The sequence below is a fragment of the Anopheles funestus genome, chromosome 2RL, assembly GCF_943734845.2.
Source record: "Anopheles funestus chromosome 2RL, idAnoFuneDA-416_04, whole genome shotgun sequence".
NCBI classification, from domain to species: domain Eukaryota; kingdom Metazoa; phylum Arthropoda; class Insecta; order Diptera; family Culicidae; genus Anopheles; species Anopheles funestus.
Genome location: NC_064598.1, coordinates 25873605 through 25897783, shown reverse-complemented (window position 1 = coordinate 25897783; position 24179 = coordinate 25873605). Strand labels below are relative to the sequence as shown.

Here is a 24179-nt window from a genome sequence, read left to right as displayed (position 1 = left end):
GCTTTAAATTAAAAAAAGAATAAAAAATGAGAAAAAAAATTTCAAAAATTTTTCAACTCGAAAATTTCATAAGGGGTACCCCTTGCCATTTTTTTGAGAAATTTTTCAAAAAAAATTAAATTGATTTATTTTAACGCCAATTGGTTGCAATGAGTTTCTTTTCACTCAAATATTGCTTCAAACAAAAAAAAAGAGTAAAAAATAATAAAAAAATGTGAAAAATCTATAAAATTGAAAATTTCATAAGGCTCATTTTTGCACCAAGTTTTGCCTGTAGCTTGGTCGGTATCTAACGAATCGTCAATCTTTAACCTGTGGTCGATAGATGGCATCAATGGCTACATTTTCTACTTGGACGGCCATGCGCTCAGATGTCTCTGCCAGAAGTTATTCGAGGAACCATGTTCCATACCCTGTTTGAGAAAATGTAAAATTTTCCTCATTTTTGCACCAAGTTTTGCCTATAAGTCGGTCGGTATCCAACGGATCGCGAATCGTTAACTTGTGGTCGATAGATGGCACCAATGGCTACATTTTCTTCTTAGACGGCCAAGCCCGCAGATGTCTGTGTCAGAAGTTATTCGAGGAACCAAGTTCCTTACCCTGTTTGAGAAAATGTAAAATTTTCTTCATTTTTGCACCAAGTTTTTCCTATAACTCGGTCGGTATCCAATGGATCGCCAATCTTTAACCTGTAGTCGATAGATGGCACCAATGGCTACATTTTGTTCATGGACAGCAATGCCCTTAGATGTCTGTGCCAGAAGTTATTCGAGGAACCAAGTTCCCTACCCTGTTTGAGAAAATGAAAAATTTTCCTCATTTTTGCACCAAGTTTTGCCTATAACTCGGTCGGTATCCAATGGATCGCCAATCTTTAACCTGTGGTCGATAGATGGAACCAATGGCTACATTTTGTTCATGGACAGCAATGCACTTAGATGTCTGTGCCAGAAGTTATTCGAGGAACCAAGTTCCTTACCCTATTTGAGAAAATGTAAAATTTTCCTCATTTTTGAGCAATGTAGCAAAAATTTTAAATGTGATATATTTTGATGGGAATTTGTTGCAATAAGTTTCTTTTCACTTAAATTGTGCTTAAAATTAAAAAAAGAATAAAAAATCAGAAAAAAAATTCAAAAAAATTTTTTACTCGAAAATCTCATAAGGCTTACCCCTAACGATTTTTTTGGGAAATTTTGCAAAAAAAATTAAATTGTTTTATTTTAATGCCAATGGGTTGCAATGAGTTTATTTTCACTTTAATAATGCTTGAAATAAAAAAAAGAGTGAAAAATAATAAAAAAATAAAAAAATTCAAAAAAAAATGAAAATTTTCCTCATTTTTGCACCAAATTTTGCCTATAACTCGGTCGGTATCCAATGAATCGCCAATCTTTATCCTGTGGTCGATAGATGGCACCAATGGCTACATTTTGTTCATGGACGGCCATGCCCTCAGATGTCTGTGCCAGAAGTTGTTCGAGGAACCAAGTTCCATACCCTGTTTGAGAAAATGTAAAATTTTCTTCATTTTTGCACCAAGTTTTTCCTATAACTCGGTCGGTATCCAACGGATCGCCAATCTTTAACCTGTGGTCGATAGATGGCACCAATGGCTACATTTTGTTCATGGACAGCCATGCCCTTAGATGTCTGTGAAAAGAGTTATTCGAGGAACCAAGTTCCTTACCCTGTTTGAGAAAATGTAAAATTTTCCTCATTTTTGAGCAATGTAGCAAAAATTTTAAATGTGATATATTTTGATGGGAATTTGTTGCAATAAGTTTCTTTTCACTTAAATTGTGCTTTAAATTAAAAAAAGAATAAAAAATCAGAAAAAAATTTCAAAAAAATTTTCCACTCGAAAATTTCATAAGGCTTACTACCCCTTACGATTTTTTTGGAAAATTTTGCAAAAAAAAATTAAATTGTTTTATTTTAATGCCAATGGGTTGCAATGAGTTTCTTTTCACTCTAATAATGCTTGAAATAAACAAAAGAGTGAAAAATAATAAAAAAATCAAAAAATTCAAAAAAACATGAAAATTTTCCTCTTTTTTGCACCAAATTTTGCCTATAACTCGGTCGGTATCCAATGAATCGCCAATCTTTATCCTGTGGTCGATAGATGGCACCAATGGCTACATTTTCTTCTTGGACACCCATGCCCTCAGATGTCTGTGCCAGAAGTTATTCGAGGAACCAAGTTCCATACCCTGTTTGAGAAAATGTAAAATTTTCTTCATTTTTACACCAAGTTTTGCCTATAACTCGGTCGGTATCCAATGAATCGCCAATCTTTATCCTGTGGTCGATAGATGGCACCAATGGCTACATTTTGTTCATGGACAGCCATGCCCTCAGATCTCTGTGCCAGAAGTTGTTCGAGGAACCAAGTTCCATACCCTGTTTGAGAAAATGTAAAATTTTCCTCATTTTTGCACCAAATTTTGCCTATAACTCGGTCGGTATCCAATGAATCGCCAATCTTTATCCTGTGGTCGATAGATGGCATTAATGGCTACATTTTCTTCTTGGACAGCCATGCCCTCAGATGTCTATGCCAGAAGTTGTTCGAGGAACCAATTTCCATACCCTGTTTGAGAAAATGTAAAATTTTCCTCATTTTTAAGCAATGTAGCAAAAATTTTAAATGTGATATATTTTGATGGGAATTTGTTGCAATAAGTTTCTTTTCACTTAAATAGTGCTTTAAATTAAAAAAAGAATAAAAAATCAGAAAAAAATTTCAAAAAAAATTTCCACTCGAAAATTTCATAAGGCTTACCCCTTACGATTTTTTTGGGAAATTTTGCAAAAAAAAATTAAATTGTTTTATTTTAATGCCAATGGGTTGCAATGAGTTTATTTTCACTTTAATAATGCTTGAAATAAAAAAAAAGAGTGAAAAATAATAAAAAAAATCAAAAAACTCAAAAAAATTGAAAATTTTCCTCATTTTTGCACCAAATTTTGCCTATAACTCGGTCGGTATCCAACGGATCGCCAATTTTTAACCTGTGGTCGGTAGATGGCATTAATGGCTACATTTTGTTCATGGGCAGCCATGCCCTCAGATGTCTGTGCCAGAAGTTATTCGAGGAACCAAGTTCCATACCCTGTTTGAGAAACCGTAACATTTTGCTCATTTTGTTCCTGTTCTTCGAGTGGACTGTATATTTTTGCAAGAGAGGACACAAGTACGAATTTCGGGTGTAAAGAAAAAACACGTCCTTTCACTAAGTTCAATACTTGCACTCTGCTTTATTCATATTGGTATTTGTGCACACGTTACAGGAAGCCAAGGTGTCCTTACGACTGAGGTATACTTGGCTCCCAACTACCAATTTCAAAAATACCCAAATAGCATAACATCCTCCCCGGCGTTGAAATAGTATTTCAATCTTCATCTTCGTCTAACGGCAACAAACAGACTTCGGTTACCGCACGTTTGAACTCCGCTCCATTCGACATTCTAACAGTAACGACGCGCGTTGCACCGTCATCTCCGGGGTGTACAGCCGCTATTCTTCCAAGAGGCCACTGCAGAGGTGGTGTATTCTGGTCTATCAGCAGCACAAGAGATCCCACCTTGATCTCCTTTCGCTTCAACCATTTCGAACGATTCTGCAGCTCCGGCAGATACTCTGCAGTCCACCGTCTCCAGAAGTGTTGCAGCATAGACTGCACCAACTGCCATCGTGAGAGACGGTTTTCTTTAAGGATAGAATAGTCAGGTTCAGGAATAGTTTGCAATTCCCTCCCTATCAGGAAATGTGCTGGGGTGATTGCAGTGTAATCGGACGGATCATCAGAGCTCGGTATTAAAGGTCGAGAGTTTAATACCGCTTCTATCTGTGTCAGCGTCGTGTAGAGCTCCTCGTAGGTTAGTTTTCTTTCACCAACAATTCGTTTCAAGTGGTGTTTGACCTGCTTCACGCCAGCCTCCCATATACCACCAAAGTGCGGACTTCGAGGTGGTATGAACGACCAGTCAATACCCTTGTCAGTGCAATAATCGGTGATCTTCTTCGTGGCGCATTCGTTCTGGAACATACGCCAAAGCTCATGCAACTCCGTTTTGGCCCCTGCAAAGTTGGTTGCATTGTCAGAACGTATAGTTTTCGGGTATCCGCGACGGCTGGTGAATCGTCGCAAGCTTGCAAGGAAGGCATCCGTCGTCAAGTCCGAGACCAATTCCACGTGTACGGCTCGAGTTTGCAAGCATACGAACAAGCAGACGTAGGCCTTCGTAATTTGTGGCTTGCGAGTTGTGGAAGACTTAATCAAGAAGGGACCAGCGTAATCCACACCTGTATTCGCAAAGACAGGTGCTCGCTGAACACGATACGACGGCAAATCACCCATTATCTGCGTCGTCTTCAATGGATTTGCCTTGAAGCATACGATACATTTTCGTATTACCTTACGGATGATGCTCTTCACATTCAGTGGCCAGTACCGTTGACGTACAACTGCAAGCAAACCTCTTTGTCCGATGTGCAAGTTGTCGTTGTGTAGTTCACGAATAAGTGCCTCGGTGACAGGATGCTTAGCTGGTAGCAGCATCTGGTGACGACTATCGTATGGTATGAGAGCTCGCTTGATTCTACCCCCTACTCGTAAAATGCCATCGTCGGGATCCCAAAACGCCTTCAGTCCATTTAGTCGACGGTTTTTGTTTGCACCGTCCATCAGCGCGAGGATATCTGGCTGGAAAGCTTCGCGTTGAACCATCCGCACAATTACGTACGTCGCTGTACGCATCTCTATCGCTGTGAGTCGACCCTTTACCAGCTCCGTTTTGCGTGACTTGATGAACCTAGCAAAACGCACCAAGTAGGCCATACTCCTAACCATTTTTGTAAAACTGCTCAACCTCTCAAACATCGCGAAACGTTCGAAAGGAACAGTCATGGTCAACGTCACTCCAGATCGCATTTCTGGTAGCTCGTTGTCTGGTATTTCCAATTCGTCCGCATTCTTGGTGATGAGTTGCAGTGGCCACGGTTGCCACCACATCGTTGAACTAATCAATTTCTTAGGCGTGACTCCACGGGAAATCAAATCGGCTGGATTCTCGTAAGTGGAAATGTAATGCCAGTGGAATGATTGGTCGAGTTGTTGAATCTCCCTTACCCGATTTGAAACGTACGTCTGCAGGAGCTCCGGTGGTTTCTTAAGCCAAGACAAGACGATTTTTGAATCGCTCCATAGGTGAACAGACTCAATTTGAAGCTCCGTAGCATTCAGGAACTTTACGACCATTCTTGCTAGTAACAGTGCCGCCAATAGTTCAGCTCGAGGGGTCGTAATGGCCTTCTCCTTCGGATTTCTCTTCTTCGGTAGAATTCGGGACTTACTGCAAATCAGTTGCATCCTGGACTCCTCGTTGGCAAAAGATCCCTGTATGTACAAACATGCACCATAGGCTTGGTCGGATGCGTCAGCGAACCCTTGCAGTTCCAACTTGAGCACATCCTCCCAGGAAATCCATCTTGGAACTCGGACTTCCCTCAGCGCTGTCATCTCGGTTCGGAAGTGTTGCCACTTCTCGTTGACTTCGGTTGGGACTGGGTCATCCCATTCGATTTTCAGTTCGCCGACCTCACGTAGTATCAGCTTAGCATATGTAATTACTGGCCCAAAGAATCCAAGCGGGTCGAAAATCTTGGCCAGCTGACTCAGAAGTCTTCTACGAGTCATTCCTTCTAGGTTGTCGAAGTCAGGAACGGATACCGAAAACCAATCCTCAAACGGATTCCATGTAATGCCTAACGTCTTAACGGTCGTCTTGCAGGTGTTGTCGGTAACCTCAAAAGAATTTCCTCGTAAATCTTCTGCTACTCCTGCAACGATATCGGAATGATTAGCACACCACTTATGAGCGCTGAAACAAGCTTTCGCTAGCAATTTTGTCACATCTCGTTGTAGTTGGCATGCTTCCGCAAGTGTATTGGCGCCCGTCAGTGTATCGTCCATATATGTTCCTCTGTTGACCACCTCGGCAGCCCTCGGGAACTCATCCTGATGATCGTTTGCAGCTTGTTTGAGCGCCATGGTTGCTTGGAATGGAGAGGGTCCCAAGCCATACGTAACCGTGAGCAGCTCTCTTACTGTAATTGGATCGTTCCGATTGTATCTCCAAAAGATTCGCTGGTACCTAGTGTCTTCCGGATGGACGATCACCTGACGAAACATCTTCGGAATATCGAGTGTGAAGACGTATCTAAAACCTCTGAAACGAAGCAAAATTGCAGTGAGGTCGTTCTGGACTGTTGGTCCAGTCATCAAGACGTCGTTTATCGAAACACCTGTTGACGTCTTCGCCGACCCGTCAAACACGACTCGGAGTTTAGTTGTCGTGCTTGAAGGCCTCAGCACGCAGTGATGAGGTAGATAAAACACCGACCCTGGATCCTCGTTCGGTGCTTCCACAATCTCGCGCATGTGTCCGAGTTTCTCGTACTCTCGGATGAACTGCGAGTATTGCTCCTTTAGGTCCGGCTGCTTGTCGAGTTTTTTCTCCAGAGCCAGAAAACGTCGCAGCGCTGTTTCACGCGAGTCTCCTAACTCGCCCTTACGTTCGTTGAAGGGATGTCGAACCACATACCGACCCTCCGCAGTTCGCTCGTGAGTGCGTTGGAAATGTTCCAGACACACCTCTTCGTCCGCCTTCGGAGAAGAGCGGGGCTCGTCGCAGGATTCTACCTTGTAGAAGTTCCTCAGTAGATCGATGAGCGGCTCATCGTCAGCAGTATGGCAAAGTGTGCGCGCAACGATCGTCGTATCACTCGCAATCACACCGCCGGCTATCCAACCTAGCTTCGTGTATCGCAGCACAGGTCGATTAGGACCGAGTTCGCATCGGCCATCTTGCATCAAATTCCAAAAACAATCGGCGCCAATCAGCATATCGACAGGTCCTCTTCTGTTGAAGGTAGGGTCGGCCAGCACCTGTTCGCTCGAGATGGGCCACTGTGATATGTCAAAAGACTTCGATGGAAGTTCACCAGTGATTCGTGGGGTCACTAGAAAATCCAGTTCAGCAACAATGTCTCCGGCACGAGACCTGATCGTCGTGCGCAACCTACGGTTTAAACGTGTTTTATTACCATTTAAACTACTTACGATGACGTCCGTGGTTTCCATTTTTATCGAGAGAAGGTTAGCAAATCGTTCGGTGACAAAGTTTAGTTGTGATGCAGAATCCAGAATTGCTCGGCACGGGTATGGCGTACTACACAAACCGTCTACTAAAACAACTGCGGTCGAGAGCACGGTTTGTCTTTCCGGTTCCACTTCTTTTGCACACAAGGTGGTCGGAGCTTCAGCAGGCACGAACGTTGGCGCTACACTAGCGGGAACATGGCTAGGGTTGTCTTCGTGGAGTAAGCTGTGATGTTTCTTGCCACATCGACGGCAAGAACCAGACTGACATGCTCGGATGCGGTGACCATTCGATAAACAGTTGAAGCAAGCGCCACACCGTTTCACTATTTCGTGCCTTTCACTGACACTCTTCTGCTTGAAAAGCTCACAGTGTCTTAGTTCATGCATGGCGCTGCATATTGGACACTTTTCCTGTTGCTGAGATTCACCGACAACTAGCGTTTTTGCCACTGCCCTTGGCTTCGCAGCTTCCGTCGAAGGTTTCACGCCGGTGTCTATCTTCTCTGAAATTCTACATTGCTCCTCCAAAAACTCGATCAATGTAGCGTAAGTTGAAAACACGTTTTTCTTTTGTTTAGTTTCCCACGCAACCCTTAGTTTCTTATCCAACTTGTTGGCTATAAGGTTTACCAGCATTTGTTCACCAAGACCATCTACCGGAAAACTATGATTTTTCAATGCCTCGACGTTTTTAGTACAGGTGTCGATCACCTTACGCAAGTTTGCTGCATTGTCGCGACTGACTTTGGTTAGACCGAAGAGGTTTTCTATGTGTTTGTCTACGACAACCCGTTTATCCTCGTAACGTTGCGTAAGGATCTTCCAAGCTGCTTCATAATCGTTGTTGTTTACTAGCTCGTCGTCGATGATACCTGCCGCCTTTCCGACCAGACTGTTCCGGAGATGGAACAATTTCAGGGCTGGTTCTTCCTGCTGGTATCGATTCATTACGGTAGTAAACATAGCCTTGAATGAGTACCACTTCTCATACGATCCATCGAACGTCGGTAAGGGCACTTTCAACGGTGGAAGGTAGGGCTGAGCTTGCGGCAGGATCGATGGCACAACTGGAGCTGCTGCCTCCATTTTGGGCACGGAATCTAAACACATGCTCAACTTCAGCGAAACTTCGTTAAACACTTTCTCAAACTCGATGTACTGATCGTTCTGCTCTTCGTCATCGGCTTCAGAGAGCGGTAGTTCGTAGATTTTATTCTGCACTTCATTGCATTCGTTGTACACGTTTGCTAAAGCCTTTTCTTGGAGCTGAAGGAAGCGCACGTTTTTTACGTTGGTGTTGGGTTGTTCATCGCTATCACACAAGGCTGCACTCACACGACTTAGCTTTCGACGCACTGCCTCGCGTTGCTTCACTAAAACCTTCAACTGAGCATCCATTTTGTTGGAATCTTTCTTTACTTTCTGTTGTTGCTGTGTTGGTTCTAGAGAATGAGATGTCGATTGTTTTTCTGGTGTTCGTTTCAGTTTCTTTGACCGCGTAAACGGTGATTGCATTGTACACTACGTATGCACACTCACACTACTTCACTTGCGCCGTTCCGCCATTTGCTTTAGGCAAAACCCACGCCAAGCTAAGTTGCACGCGGTTCTATACTGAATACGCACTTTTTTCGATCGGAATGCCTTCGGGCTGACATCCGACGACTCACACTTTCCGAATTACGGTCCTTTGTTTTTCGGATAGTGCTACTCTATTGGCTCGGTAGCGACGCACCACGTGTCACGCCACTAACATCCGACTGTGGATGTTCCATAAACCGATTTTACGCGAAAAGGCACAGATAACGCACACTGGTTTTCAACGTATCCGGTTCCGTAGGACCAAACTGTTCTTCGAGTGGACTGTATATTTTTGCAAGAGAGGACACAAGTACGAATTTCGGGAGTAAAGAAAAAACACGTCCTTTCACTAAGTTCAATACTTGCACTCTGCTTTATTCATATTGGTATTTGTGCACACGTTACAGGAAGCCAAGGTGTCCTTACGACTGAGGTATACTTGGCTCCCAACTACCAATTTCAAAAATACCCAAATAGCATAACAGTTCCTCATTTATAAATTGATGTATTTTAATGCAAATTTGTTGCAATAAGTTTCTTTCCACTCAAATAATGCTTTAAATTAAAAAAAGAATAAAAAATCAGAAAAAAAATTAAAAAAATTTCAACACGAAAATTTCATAAGGCTATATATAGCCTTACCTTTTTTTTGAGAAATTTTGCAAAATTTTAAAAGTTGGTTTATTTTAATGCCAGTGGGTTGCAATAAGATTCTTTTTACTCAAATAATTACTGCATTGGTATTGAATTTATTACTGTCTTGTGAAACTTGCTTCAACGATGCCGGTATGAACAACGCGTTTGGCCATCTTGCTAGATAAATAAAGACCACCACATACAAATGTTCGATCTGTTTCGGAAGCTATGTTGGAATCGTAGTTATGATTACCTGAGTATTGATGGTACGGTGACGGTCATAAAATGAGAAAAAAGCCAAGTTCGATAATCCGGTTTTTATTTTTTATGCTACTCGAAGCTGCTTCTAATTGGTGCTATCCGACTTCTAATATTCGATTCCGTTTGTATTTTGCCCGGTGTATGACACGGTGGTCAAAAACATCTTCGTTCAACTATTTATCTTGTTACAATTTGTTCTGGCCACCGGACTAGATTTTCCAGCGCCAAACACACAAGACAACAAAACGAATAAATCTGCGGTACTGTTAGTAGCATCCATTTTTTGTATCACAGGAGTTTGTAGCATCATCCGGAGACGAGCTTTCATGATGGTCCGTTGTTTTGAAGCAAGCAGTTAAGCATGTAGTGACGGGGTAAGGTGTGTTCAAGACAAGTTTTGTAGCGGGCAAATCATTTTCAGACTAGTTAGCAGACGATCGGTAATATTAGTAGAAGAAAAAAATAGTACAAAATATTTTAAAATTTAATTAAACACGTTTTGCTTTAAGACATAACTGGTATAGGTTTTATTCTAAATGCATCGAAAAATCGAACATAAATCATCAGGCCTCTCTAAATCGATCTTTTTTGGGAGTTTCGCACAATTTTTTGTTTTGTTTTTTTCGTTTTGCTTCTAATCATGTTTTCCTAATCAGTTTACAAAAAGCACTGGATTAAGGGATGCACATTGGGCAAAACAGTCACATCATTCGCACCGATCACAACTGGTAACGAACTGTTCTTGCGCTTTACGTGCGATCCATTGCGGGGTTAGTGTTTGTTCTCTACTGCTTATCCTTCCTTTATGTTATGAGTTTTATGCTTTATGTTTTACCACCTCTGCTCTGCTGTATAATCCTCTAAGAAGCACGTACAACGCGAATGTAAAATGTAAATATATGTATGTTGGTAAGGTATGTTTAATTGCGCGAGTCCACCCGGAACCCCGTAGTGGATGGAATGACTTGGAACGGTCCCGACATCAATCGTCCCGTTTTCGACGAGGCGACACTTTCTTGGCAGCATTGGCGCAAATAAAAAGAGGTGTTCACCCCCTAACGCGATGACTACGGTGCGACAGATGGACGGAAAATGCAACCTGTCTTTGTCCGATAGCATACCGTCTAGTAGTGTGCTGCTATGTTACTCTCTCTCTCTGACCACATGGTTACTAAACTACATCGATGTAGTAAAGCTGTTCCTGTTGCTCCCGACGCATTTTCCGACAGGCACCGGCAACTACGAGCGCTTCCAGGGTGAATATTACTAAAAAAACCGGAGTAAAATGTACAAAATGGTAAGCTGAGGCGGTTGATGAGCTGGGGATAAATCTTACGTGTGAAGACAATGATGATTTTAAGCTCAATGATGGTTTTCCCTACATTGTTCTCGTTGTACTCGGTCGCGCTGAGTACTATCCGGCGTACGATGGCTGACGCTTTCAATGTAATTGTGCATGTTTGATAAATCTGCAGTAACTTTTCATTGCGCTTAAATGTGTGAGGAAATGGAGCAATACGGTTATTATGCAAGTGTAAAACATTATTTATTCTGCTTTGCTAATAATACCTTTGTCACACCGATGATAAGTAGCAACGATAGTAAGTTGTACAGCACCAGTAGCACGAAGATAGGCTCCACTGTAACAAAAACAAAATGTCATCGATGAGTCATTCAGTAAACCACTCAAGTAGCGCCTTCCGTACGCACCATCATTGCAGGCTAGCTCCTGTGAAACAGTCGTCGCACGGGCACAGTGCAGGAAAGCTCGGGCAATGTGAAACGAGATGAAGATTTCTCCAAACGCGATGAAGTAACTCCACGAATAGTAATTACACACCGAGCAACGCATCGTTTGTTTTGTGTGAATAATTGACACTATCGCTATTGCAGTACTCTCCCTCTCTACCAACAATATCCCAATGCAAATGCACAGGAATGCACCCCAAAAGGATATGTAACACGCCGAATGCTCTCCAATAAACTTCACACTTTAACTTCACTTTGATATGAAGAATTGGCACATCAGACTACTGCAAACGCATTAACGTAATAAACGGACATTGGAACAGCACGAAATCGGGTTACGAGTTACGAGTATTTATTGTTTTGACTGGCCTACACGAAAAATGAATGTCCTGTCCTGGGACGGATGCGTAGCGTTGGAGTGCCGTGGAGGATGTCGTTGCTCTGCGTTACGGTTGACGTTTGGCGCTCATGCGCAGTTCCCGAAATCGTGGAATGAGATTTGACGATGTGTTGGACGACGAATGTGACAAGTTTTCGAATTATTTGCTTATGAGATATTTCTTTTTAAAATTTTAAGGGATTTTCTTTAGCGATTTACAAAACATGTTTTATTCATTCTCTGTTTTACTAGTTAAAAAAATATATCTTTGCTGATGAAATTTATACGAAGTTTTTGGTTTTATAATTTTGTAAATATATTTTAATATTTTATCAAACCATTTTTCAAAATAACATGATGGCTTCATTTATTTTACCCCGTCGCATAAGTAATCTCTACTCTCCTCCCCGTTATCATGCGCCTGATAGCGAATAAGAAACGTTTCTCGGATGCTAACTGGTGACTTATTGCCCGCAGCAAGATAAAAAACCAACCATACGGCAAACCAAACGTACCGATCGCTGTCGCTGGTGGCCATTAAGGCCACTAATTGGAATTTATACAAGCGCGCAACTGTTGGGCACCGTTGAGCTGCCGACAAATATTGCAGACGATGACATCTTTATTATAACCTTCGCTGGCAAACTGATCATTGAGGTATGATTATCTGCTGAACAGTGAGATAAACTTTCCATAACGAAACGGTTAACCGTGCGTAGCATATCCATCCTAGCATTTGCAAGATATTTTATAAGAAAAATGTAGAAAATAGAACGTTTTATAGAATCATTATAGAACTTCTAATGTCATTAAATTAAAAAAAAAAATTCTTCCTTTAAAAAAAATACCCAACTACAAATATAACCATCTCAATTTTATCAACCACCAAATCAGAACAGTAACAACAGGAGTAAAGTTGTTCAAGCTCAACATCAAGAGGGAATAAAGACCTGTAATATTTCTAGTCGATTGATCATTCGAAGTTCCATTGAGGTAATGCAAAACAATAATTGGGTTACTTTACTTTTGCTGAAATTACATTAGTTTTCACACCACAACCAAAAACCCGAATGCCATACAACAAAGAGAAGAAAAAAAACACAGTTACTAACGAGATCGTTCTGCAAATGGTCCAATTATATTAATAAGATCAAGAAAAACTATCCTTAGTAAAGGGGGGGTAATTCATAAGCTGTATCGAAATGTTCGGCAATGTGGCGAAATTATGCCATCATGGTCACCCATTCAAGAAGCAACCATTGTTAATGTAGCAACAAAGGGAACTTGTTGTGTGCTGCAAATTTGTCGATACGTTTTACATCTAACGATCAATTACGCTGCTTCATTGGTGTGTAATTGCACTCAATTACATATATTTTTGTTGTCATTAAAAGTATGCTTAATGCATGAAATTGTACGTCGTTTAATGTTCTATTGTTTTAAACGACACAATTCATTTGTCAGTCTACGCGTATAATTAAAAATTCACTTATTATTTTCGCGTTTATCGTTTTCGAACCAAAAATGGAATAGTTTTTATTCCATCCCAGTGTTTTTTCCCCTAACCGTTTTCCTACTCAACATCCCAACAGTGACTGATCGTGACCGGTCGGGTTGCAAATGGCCGTGTCAAAAGTATATCATAATTATTTTATGAGCTCAATCACACATTCCACCCAACAGTGTTGGTGTGTCGATGGCAGATTCGATGGCATTAATCGCCAACCATCCCCTACCCCCCCCCCCCCAGGAGCCCGTTTTGGCCGCGGCGTTGATTGATTACTGCCGCACGCGTTTAGATTATAAACTCACGATCCACAACACACAAAAAGGGTTGTACGCGAGAAAGAAATGAAAGCAAAACTAGTGTTTAAAGACCCAGAAAACAACCCCCAATAACACACCCATACCGGCGGGGAAACCGGTCAAATAATCTGGTAAAAGTGAATAGTAATGGATCTTATCGTAATTAATCTACACGGCAGTGGAACTTACAGCTGGTCGGCCCCATACCAACCCAATGCTAGACAACCTATACGGAAAGGGATTTAGCATGATCGAGAGCTTGTGCCTGCAAAGTGCCCAGACAAGGTTTCGGGGATTTGTGGCGTGCGTTTTTTTTTGCGAACGTTCAAAAATGATAGATCACGGTACTGCAAAATTGGAACTGTAAACGTGCTTGAACATAAGCACCCGACAGTGGCCGACATAATTCGATCGATGAATGTTTTTTTTTCAAAACGAAATAAAAGCTTTACCATTTCAAATAAAGAACAATTCTCATCTATTGTTATGTCTTCCAAGTAAATCTTCTTCCTTTGCTAAGAAAGCTAACGTGTGGATAGAATTCACTAGATTGTACAACTTAAAGGTTAGAATAAACGAAAGATACATCGCAAAACAGCAAATCGATTCAAATCATAAGATAACGAATGCAAAAAAAAGGCACACAGAAACAATTCACCAATGGATGTTGGAAAACAATTCTGCAATTGCTGGTGCCGCCAATAGCATGCACAATCGTCACAGGAGGTGTGCTCACGAATATGAAATTGTATCACGATTTACTCTCAATATTGAAACAACGCTTAAATTACTATAATTTATCGCCTTGGAGCGTCACCCGTCAGCCGAAGGTATGGAAAGTAGTCGAGAGAGAGAGAGAGAGAGAGAATAAAAATAAAATGAAACGAAATCAACCATTAAACTCCGCGCATAAATGTGGACGCGAATGGCCATACCTTGAAGTGGCGCTATACAGCTTCTTGCCAAGCGGTGTTTTATTTGATTTATTAATCTCAACACACAGGGTCTGGTGGTGGGGGTTATGCTGCCAGACTACCCGGTATGCGCTACTGTCAGCACACAGCGCGTCTGTCACCGAACATGGGGTCAAAGCTCGGGTAAGGAGGGTACCCCGCTAGCAGCAAAACTTTGGTCCACCGAAATGGGGCGCCAATAATGGGCTCTCCCTCCTCCGCCCCCTCGCTTTTTAAAGGTTATTTCTGCTGTTAATCATCGTTCGGCGAATGAAGTGGTTCACCGTGGTGTGGCGCATGATGCGACCTCCGCCATGACCCTTTGCAGAATATTGGTTGCACATATATTTTTTGCACGACGTTAATGCGCTCAAATTTAATGGTAAATGTCATTCACGGATATAAGAATGGACCAAATTAACTCAAAATGGACCGATTGTAGACCACTATTTAGCTCCATTGATCGAAACTGATCGCTCTTCTCTCTTGGTATTCTTTCATTTTTAGTACCATTTTTAGTAAAATGATTAATTTCGTTGTGTTTTTAAATTATACAGCATGAAAATGAGATTTAAATGTTCATTTAATAGAGTCATATTCAAAGAGGTAGAAAAATTGACTCAAAACATGTACAGGTGCTTGCGGACCACACATTATGAGCAATACATTGCCTGCATGCATACTGCAGTGAATGAAATTGCAAATGCTCATAATAGCGTATTGGAAAATAATTCTGCTACCCGAAAATCATCTTATTAATGTCCAAGATTGATCAATGCGATTGCATTCAAATCTCGCTCCACGTCGAGTGCGGTAGTTTGCTTTGCTTGTGTCAATCGTCTCCATTCGATGCGTGGATTCCCGTATTCAACCGTGGTACGAGCTGGAAGAAGGGACTGAACTGCTTGCCAACCACACTCCAGTGTCCAACGATCGAAACAAGACATCCGAAGCCACACACGGTGCCACACGATTGAACGCATAAATCTGACACTAAATATCGATAAATTCAACTCCCTGCGGGCAGCCAGCATGCGCCGGTGTCGGTTTGCTTGGCCAAGACAACCGCGCTCTTCACATCTGCATTCGTCTCCTTCGTCCGATTCTTGTCTTTCCCCCGACGCAAAGATTCATTCACAGACCGGAAGTAGAAATTCCAACAGCATCACGATCATTCGCCTACGATCTAGCGGTGCGTGAGAAGCGAACCAGACCCGAGCAGACCCGACGGACAGCTTACAATACTGAATACGGTTGATTAAATGATTCGCTTCGTGATTGATTGAAGAACATACGAATGGATGGCTAACAGATAAAAGTTTAACGATGTGAAATGTTCATTTCCAAACGTTGATAAATAATGTAAATTTTCCCTCAAAGTACACAGCACACCATACGGTTCATATTAATCCACCGTAGCAAAACACCGGATTGCATACATTGCAGGCGCTTTACACAAAGCAAGGGCGCTCTAGCGTAAACAGCTCTCGTACTCTTGTACCGGAAATATCTTCCAGCGTTGATAAACTGCGCCTCTTCCTATCGTTTGTCGATCTGTTTTACATTCATCCTCCGCACAGATGTATACATTCATGAAATCGTATCATACTTTCGCTCAACGGTTGATTTACTACAGGCGGACGGCCACTACGTTCGCTGGAGACGTTTCCCCGTTAGACGCTGTGTCGGTTCTCTAGAACCGATCGTGGATACTGCGACTTGAAGATCACTCTCCCGAAATGCACGTCGGTGTACCAATCTTCTTCAATTAAGGTTTAAGTATATTGTGTCCGCACCGGTCACAATGCCCGGCCGTCGATGCATTCCGTAACGGGGCGGCATATGCTCGTATGGTAGCAACGGTGTGGCATGCGTTACGGACGCGCATGATTTGTTAAGCCTGCTAGAAATTTTTCTGCTATCTGCTCACACGATACGACCGCTTATCCCGAGCAGAGAGCACCATCATCAGTACATATTACGTCGTTTTGGATAACGGTACCAAAAACCGAGTGCGTCATGTTACGGTGCTGGTAAGTTATTGCAAGCAACTGGTGAATCCTAACAGTGTTTAGCCGTTTTACGAACGTTGCTTGCAAATATTGCAGGTTATTGGCGATAGTTTGGGCGGTGATATCGTTAGCATTTGCCGAGGATAATGATTTCGTGGACGTGTGCTTCGAACACGAAGGTGAAAAGCCAGCCCACTGTGAGTTCATCGACTTTGACGATGTCTTTGAAACGTCCAACACCGACATTAAGTTTAACTGGAGCTTCATTACGAAGATGAGCATTAGCAACAAGAAGATAATCGGTGTGCCGACGAAAATGTTTGCCTCGCTGCCAAATCTCGAGAGCTTCATCGTACTGAACAGCCTGTTCTATCGTGAAATTGATCCGAACAGTTTCGTCGACTGTAACAAGCTGAACCATATAGAAATAACCGGAACAAACATCACGCTGCTCGATTCGCACATGTTTCCCAAAACGCCGAAACTTCAGTATCTGCTGTTTCATCACAATCGTATCGCCGAGATCAAGCACGACGCGTTCGAGTTTCTGGGCGAGCTGGAGGAGCTCAATCTGTCGTACAACAATCTAACCAGGCTGCCGAGCGGTGTGTTTCACATGCTGCGCAAGCTCAAGACGCTCGATCTCAACCACAACCGGTTGCTGCTGCTTAGCTTCGATAGTTGGTTCCCGCCGGACGGTGCCGTTTCGCTGACGTACCTCGATGCGTCCTACAACCAGCTGGTCGATATGTCCTGGACGGATATTAGCGTGCGGAAGGTGAACCTGAAGTATAACAATCTCACCAGCGTGCATGTGAACGGGAACTGTAGCGAATTTCACGCATCCCATAACGCAATCGAAACCGTTACGATCGGTCGGAACTGCAGTCTGGAGAAACTTTACCTGGCCCATAATCGTATGCAGGGGTTCGATTTTCTGATGCGCTGTGCCGACACACTTCGCTCGCTGGACGTTTCGTACAATCTGCAGCAGAAAGGAGTGGACTTTTTGCACCTCAAGCAAATTACCGCACTAAACATCGAATGCACCAACATTAGTCTCAACTTTAAAACGTTGCACGATTTGCGCAAGTTACGCTTCCTGGACATTTCGTACAACAATTTGAAAAAGATCGATCTGGAAAATTTGACCTCGCAGCGGCTACTCGAGCGGCTAATGGTAAGCGGCAATCCGATCGCTAACATCTCGATCGGTTCGATTAAGCGCAACTTTCCGAACCTGAAATCGCTCGGCATCTACGATCTGCCGTGGAACTCTACCTCGCTATCGATCGCGATCGATGACCTGAAGAAGCATGACATTCAACCGTACATACGCAGTGACTATCTGTTCGATGAATCGAAATGCCCGCTAAAGGTAACGCCAACGTTCGGTAACGATACCGAGCACGAGCTGGGCGATGACGATCGATCCAGGGATGCACATGGGCATGGTCATGGCGGTGATAAGACGGCCGAGTATGTCGTCATTGCACTACTGCTGTGCATGGTCTGTGGACTGTTGGGTAAACTGTTCGTCGATAGCCGATACTTTCCAGTTTTTAAGGAACGCATCCAGCGAAGATCATCCGTTTCACACGAAAGTTTGGTGTCGTGTGATTTGAATGGCTAGTCGATCCGGGCTAGTGGTGTGATTAGTCTAATCCGTTAACACACATATCTGTTACGCCGCATAGTTAGTAGTGCTGCATTAATGCTACAGTGATGAAAGTAATGTTAAAGGTGTGCAGTGTTTGGTGCACAGGAAAATCAAAGTTAATGCTGCTGCAAGAGTTTAGGAATCACTCTCTCTTTCTCAAGCTGATAACAGTAAGACAAACAATTTACATATTCTACTTGCTTGAAACAGAAACCATGTTATCAGTGTCAGGTCTAAGTGGCAACAATTGGTGTGTTGCTGCTATGCTTTGTTTTTTTTGTAGGATTACGGCGTGCGTGAGTCATGGGAAAGTTTTGAAAGTATACCCGTTTGAGCAAGCAGAGCTAATCATACTCAGGAGTCGTGAACGTAAAAATGCGTGCTGATCGATTGTTTGATAGGAATAGGAACAAGGACGGAAACGGTTTGCAAAAAAAGGCAATTGTTTATCGATGTTATTTACGGAACGACCTTTTGATAAGCTTTGCATTTGCGCGTACATTGCTCATCCTTCGAAAAGATCCGCCAAGGCAAATAGAACGGCAGTAATATAGAGCGCATTCCAAACCAACTTCATGTGTTAGAATGAATGCAAAAAAAATAATAAACTCCATCTTGGACTAAAGCTAAATTCTCACTGTTCATGTCGATCATTACAATCAATATCAAAATACTGAAGCGTTTGTAATGCATTAGCCATATACAGGATGCTGTGGGCATCCCCGACAATACAAACGCGACAATACAACTGTATCAGCGAACGGGCTGAAGCCTATTCGGCGAACGAAAACGATTTCTTATCAGAAAACGCAAACCACTGGAACGAAGACAGAATTGACAATCGATGCTACCATGTACGTTCGCTGTGAAATCGTTTACGTCCTAGTGATAACGGTCGCACTCTTCAACCAAATAGGCCCCCCGTTTGCTGACGCGATTCAATGTCGATCCATGTCCCGAGATCTTCGTCAGTCAATCGCGAACAGTAATCCAGTGAGGTTGATTAAGCTGCTTAAGAGATGAAGTTCAGCTTTGCAGGGTAAGTGTCAATACTAGTAGAAAACGCGACGCAACTAGGGTTTTGATGTGTGCTTGAACGTGATCTTGTCTCTTTTTTGCCCCCGCGCTTTGTGCAACAGTATACTCGTCGGCATAACCCTGAATGCCCTCGTTTCATATGGGACGGCGGATGCAGCGCTATGCATATGCCATCCAAGCAGCTGCGTTATAATCAATGCGAACAGTTCCGTAATGAGCAAACCCGAGGCGTACTGCACCATGAACATCATGAACATCAAAGATATACTGATGTTGCGCTACAATGAATCGACGCTTCCGGTCGATATTTTCGCAACGTACACCAATCTGAAATCGATCGAAATTTTCCAAGGATCGCTTCAGCACATCACGCCGGGAGCATTTGAGAAGCTGTCGAATCTGACTAAGCTGGACATACGGAGCAACAATATCGGAACGCTCGAGGATTATACCTTCCAGGGGCTGGACGCTTTAGAGATACTTGATCTGATCTCGAACAACTTGACCATCATCGGACCGAACGCTTTCGATGGTCTCAAGAGACTTGCCCGTCTGGCGCTGTCGGGAAATCGTATCACTCAACTACCACCGAAGCTGTTTAGCTCTCTATCGATGGTGCGATCGATTGCCTTAAACAACAATTTACTTACAGAGCTTCCGGTCGGGATCTTCGACAACATAGAGTATCTTATCCGGCTGGATGTATCGAACAATCGGTTGAAAACGTTTTATTTTCCTGAGCTAAAGGTGATGCTGTTGTACCTACGCAATAACACACTGACGAACCTCTATATTGATGATCATGTGAAGTTTGTGCAAGCGAATCAGAACCGCATTGAAGCGATAATGGGCACAGGTATCAATCTTACCGATCTGGTACTGACCGATAATGCTATCACGGATATAAGAGCGATTACGCGCTTGACGAACCTGACCAAGCTCAGCCTCAGCAATAACCCTCTACAAGCGGACAGTGTCTTTGCATCTCTACCAAAATTGCAGGAACTGTTGCTGAGCAACACAACCATCCAAATCACCGAAAGCACCTTTGCTAATCTTAGCTCGATGGTACTGCTCGATCTGTCCTTCAACAATCTGACGCAGCTTGATTTCCGAATGTTCTCCTCCATGATCGAGCTTGAGTCACTGATCGTGGCTTACAACCGCATTGAAAAGATCAACTTTATCGAACTGCGTGAATACTTGCCCGACCTGCGAGTACTAGAAATCTGTGGCAATGGCTGGAATTCCACGTACATGGAGAATATGATTCATCAAATGCATCGCTACGGTATACAGGCGGACATGCAAGGGATCTCGCGGTCCTTCATATTTGCGCCCCTTTACCTGGAATTATGTTCTTCCGGTTCGACTACATCCAACAAAACGTCGCTGGAATATTTTGATTACTCTTCGGAAAACGTTAGTGATGTACTCGAACAGGAAATTGCGGAATTCTATCCCACCACTTCCCAAAGTCCCATTCAAACGGTAACGGAGAAATTATTGCAAACGTCCACGACGATCAAAACAACCACACCGGCAAAGGAGGAGACTGTGGAGGAACCAACGGTTGCGGTTAAAATGAACACTGTTAGTGTGATGCCGTCGGCGGATGACGTTACGCCCGCTGATCAGCAACCGGTAGTAGGATCATCTCCACTCTACATCACATTCCAGGTGCTGGTGTACACCTTTTCCGTGTTCGGTGTCGTATGTCTGGTGGTGCTAGGGTACTATATACGCCAACGACGATTCGATGTACGTCGCTTAACACCCGTCGAAACTGCCGATTCTGTGCGACTTATGTAGAGGTTTGTGCGTGTGTGAGTTTTTGCGTGAAGAGAGCGTGCGTATGCGATCATAAGCGGAGGCAAATTTAGCCTCCGAGTTTCTGATTTGTTTTGATTTGTCTGCACCTCGGGTGCGATAAGATTCCGACAAATTAAATACAGTGCAATGGTTTCCATCACATAGAAAAGGCGCAATTCGTTACGGATCATAAGAGGCGAACGAAGGCGGAAGACTCCTATAGTCTCTGTAAAAAAAAAATCTCCACTTATCACCCTAATGGATCGTGTGAGAAGATGCTTCCTTGATCATATTTGCTTGATTCCTTATTAGTTAATGGTTTATCTGTCTGACACAATGCGGAAGAAAAAACAATCTGTGCCAAAAGAACCCGGGAAATCATTGGCTATTCGTACGCATATTCTCAATGGTGCAATTTTATAATTGTAAGCATAACATATCAATAAAGCTATGGCAAATCATGATTTTTGTTAAATAAAAGTTGAATTTTTCATTGCAAGTATCAAATCACCAGACGTAAAAATGTTTGTAACAATAATTACTATGATAAAAGTTTGCAAATTCCTTGGGGAAAAGTTGCTTACAAATGAGATTATGTTTTAAAGCAATATATCCTTTCAACTAGCTTGTCAGGTTTTAAAAATAATTGTGAAATTTTATGTATAATTGCATGATTTGCAGTCAAAAACTTTTCGGCAGGTAAGTTAATAAAACAGCCAAATTAAAGTGCTCTAACCGGAATGGCTTATGTATTTCTTTTCTGTATCATTCCCAGTGCAAACGTTGTAGGCACAGAATCAGGCCACCGCCCAACGGATGTACTACTACGAAGGCCGCGTATAATTGCCATCGCAACTGTTTTATTCAGCGGTATTCACGGTAATTGTTTTACCCTTCGGATCATCGAAACGATCCATAGTACGGATATCCATCATCCAGGTGATGCCGTACGAACCAATGATGATGAAAATAAGCACCAGGAACAGGCCGGATAGGATGCCACCGCTAGTAAATCCTACGCAGTACCATGCGTCACCGAACTTTTCGTTCGACACTGGTTCGCCGCCCTCTGCGTTTGGCCAGAACGGTTGCACTTGCACTTCTTCGAAGACAATTTTCTTCTGCAAATCGAACGAATAGTATTCCCACTGGTTGCAGCTGTACGAGAAGTGTTGGTTAACGTGCACCCGATGGCGCAGGTAGTACTCCTGATTGTCGAACCACACTCCTGTGATTTCCCACGAGCCTTGGGTCAGCAGGAAGAACAGATCCACCTGTGCACTTGTTCCAGTCAGACGAATTTGCATAGAATCGGTGGTGGTATTTTCGACCCTGACAGCTTGCATCAGCTTGGCGGACGTTAGTTCGGCAGCGTCGGCTTGACCGAATAGGAAGTTTTCGTACACCATCAGGAATCCATCGGTCTTAAGTACCTCCTTGGTAGGTTCCGGTTCTTCGGTTTGACGAGTCTTACGTACCAAGCTGGAATAGCTGAACGATGGAGTTTTCGCAGTGTAGATGGCCACAATGTTCGGGTGCGCATTGTGTAGACGCGTGTACAAGGCGTCGATAACGGCATCATGTGACGCGAAATCACCACCTGACAGATTTACCACCACAATTCCTCCCGCCTGTGGGACGATCCGTTCGCTGAGTGATCCATCGGACAGAAGCTGTACGCTCTGGGCGTTTGAACCCTCCAGCACGCTGAGTGGCTCTTCAACACTCGGAAGATACGACTTACGTTCCAGCTTCTGTAAATTCTTGAAGCAAGTTTGCGTCTTCAGCTTGCACTGGCTGAGATCTTCCGCCGAGAGTCGTTCTTCCGCAAACACAACCGTGAACGTGTTTTCATCTATTTGAGCTTCCACCAGCGCTGCAAACTCCGAGCTTGAATAGCGGCTGAGAGCCGGAACATACGTAACACTGAAGAGGGAAAACAGAACAAAATTTAACAACCAAATCCGTCGTATACTTTTGTCCCAACCTTGAATACTTACGATGGTTTGCCCCAGACGAAAACTGGAACGTTGGAAGAAGCACAAGCACTTCCAAAAATGGCAAATACTAGAAACAGTGCCACAGATACCCCTAAATTAGCCATCTTTTCCGAGCAAAGCGACTGCTGTTTTGGAAGGATGATAATGCTGGGAATGATCAAGAAATGAAATTGTCTGCACTCGCTTTTGCTGATCACCTGACTGTTTACGAAATCTGATCTCGTGACGCATAGAAATGTTATGGCGCGTTTACACTACACCCAGCTTGACATTCAGAGCATCGTACAGTTTATTAAAAATATATCGTTTTTTTAAACATATCGAACGTATAATTGGAATGGACCGTATTTTCTGAATTCATCATCAATATTCAATGTTACATTTCTAGACTACAAGGCTCTGTTTTCAATTTTAAGTTACAACATATGCTTTCGTGTACTCCTGGCTTCATATTCTACTGTCAAACAATCTTTTTTCGAAATACTGCTGTCAACAGGTGAAAGTCAGCATTGAATTGAAATATTTCAAAGAATTATTACGAATTTGAGAATTTCAGTTACGAAACAAGAACTTTTGAAATGCTAATAATACAATCGCCTCAACTAGTGGTGTTAAAATCATGTTGAGTATCTGTTAGGTTTGTACGTAGTAACTTTCTAATGGACCTGTTTGAATCTGTGGCGAATAAAGCTTAATACTAAAGAATACTCTACGCAAGAGTGAATAAAATATTAAAACAACGATTTAACACATAGATTAAAGGATAACGAAGGATACTATTGTTGTGGTAAGAATATGCTAATAGGTGGTATAATAAATCAAGAATACGGACAGGTCATTCTTTACAACAAAAAAATCAGTTTTTGTTAAGCAATCAAATCGAATATACCGAGCAAAGTAAGAATGTCACTACTATGATTTTTGGCCGTATTTGCTGAATTATCTTCTCAATTGTTTTATTTTATTTCTGCTGCTAATAGTGCACCAGATAAGATATGCGTGCGCAAGACAAATATTGATACCTTATCGTTTTCATAAAATCGTTGATTTTATTATTGGAGCATACTGCTGCCGTACCTAGCATCTTACTTGTTCTATGTAAAATTAAGCTGTAAG

At 42.6% G+C, this 24179-nt stretch overlaps 4 protein-coding genes across 4 annotated transcripts; 1 reads left to right on the top strand and 3 right to left on the bottom strand.

Annotated features, from left to right (window-relative positions):
• Positions 1–3402: 3402 nt before the first annotated feature.
• On the bottom strand, positions 3403–8691 carry LOC125765271 (uncharacterized). Its single transcript, XM_049430213.1, has one exon. The coding sequence runs from the start codon at positions 8689–8691 to the stop codon at positions 3403–3405; it is 5289 nt and encodes a 1762-aa protein (XP_049286170.1).
• Positions 8692–9385: 694 nt separating this feature from the next.
• On the bottom strand, positions 9386–12034 carry LOC125760728 (uncharacterized). Its single transcript, XM_049421133.1, has 4 exons — positions 11365–12034; positions 11224–11294; positions 10991–11144; positions 9386–10920 (listed from the first exon to the last, which is right to left on the bottom strand). Exons 1-4 carry the CDS (start codon positions 11504–11506, stop codon positions 10826–10828), a joined length of 462 nt encoding a protein of 153 aa, XP_049277090.1. The 5' UTR covers positions 11507–12034; the 3' UTR covers positions 9386–10825.
• A 4429-nt stretch (positions 12035–16463) lies between these two features.
• Positions 16464–21543, top strand: LOC125765264 (toll-like receptor 3). Its single transcript, XM_049430199.1, has 3 exons — positions 16464–16574; positions 16650–18185; positions 19353–21543. Exons 1-3 carry the CDS (start codon positions 16561–16563, stop codon positions 21061–21063), a joined length of 3261 nt encoding a protein of 1086 aa, XP_049286156.1. The 5' UTR covers positions 16464–16560; the 3' UTR covers positions 21064–21543.
• A 241-nt stretch (positions 21544–21784) lies between these two features.
• On the bottom strand, positions 21785–23294 carry LOC125766002 (V-type proton ATPase subunit S1). The gene is made up of 2 exons (XM_049431575.1): positions 23064–23294; positions 21785–22989 (listed from the first exon to the last, which is right to left on the bottom strand). The coding sequence occupies exons 1-2, from the start codon at positions 23165–23167 to the stop codon at positions 21924–21926; spliced, it is 1170 nt and encodes a 389-aa protein (XP_049287532.1). The 5' UTR covers positions 23168–23294; the 3' UTR covers positions 21785–21923.
• Between the last annotated feature and the right edge of the window lie 885 nt (positions 23295–24179).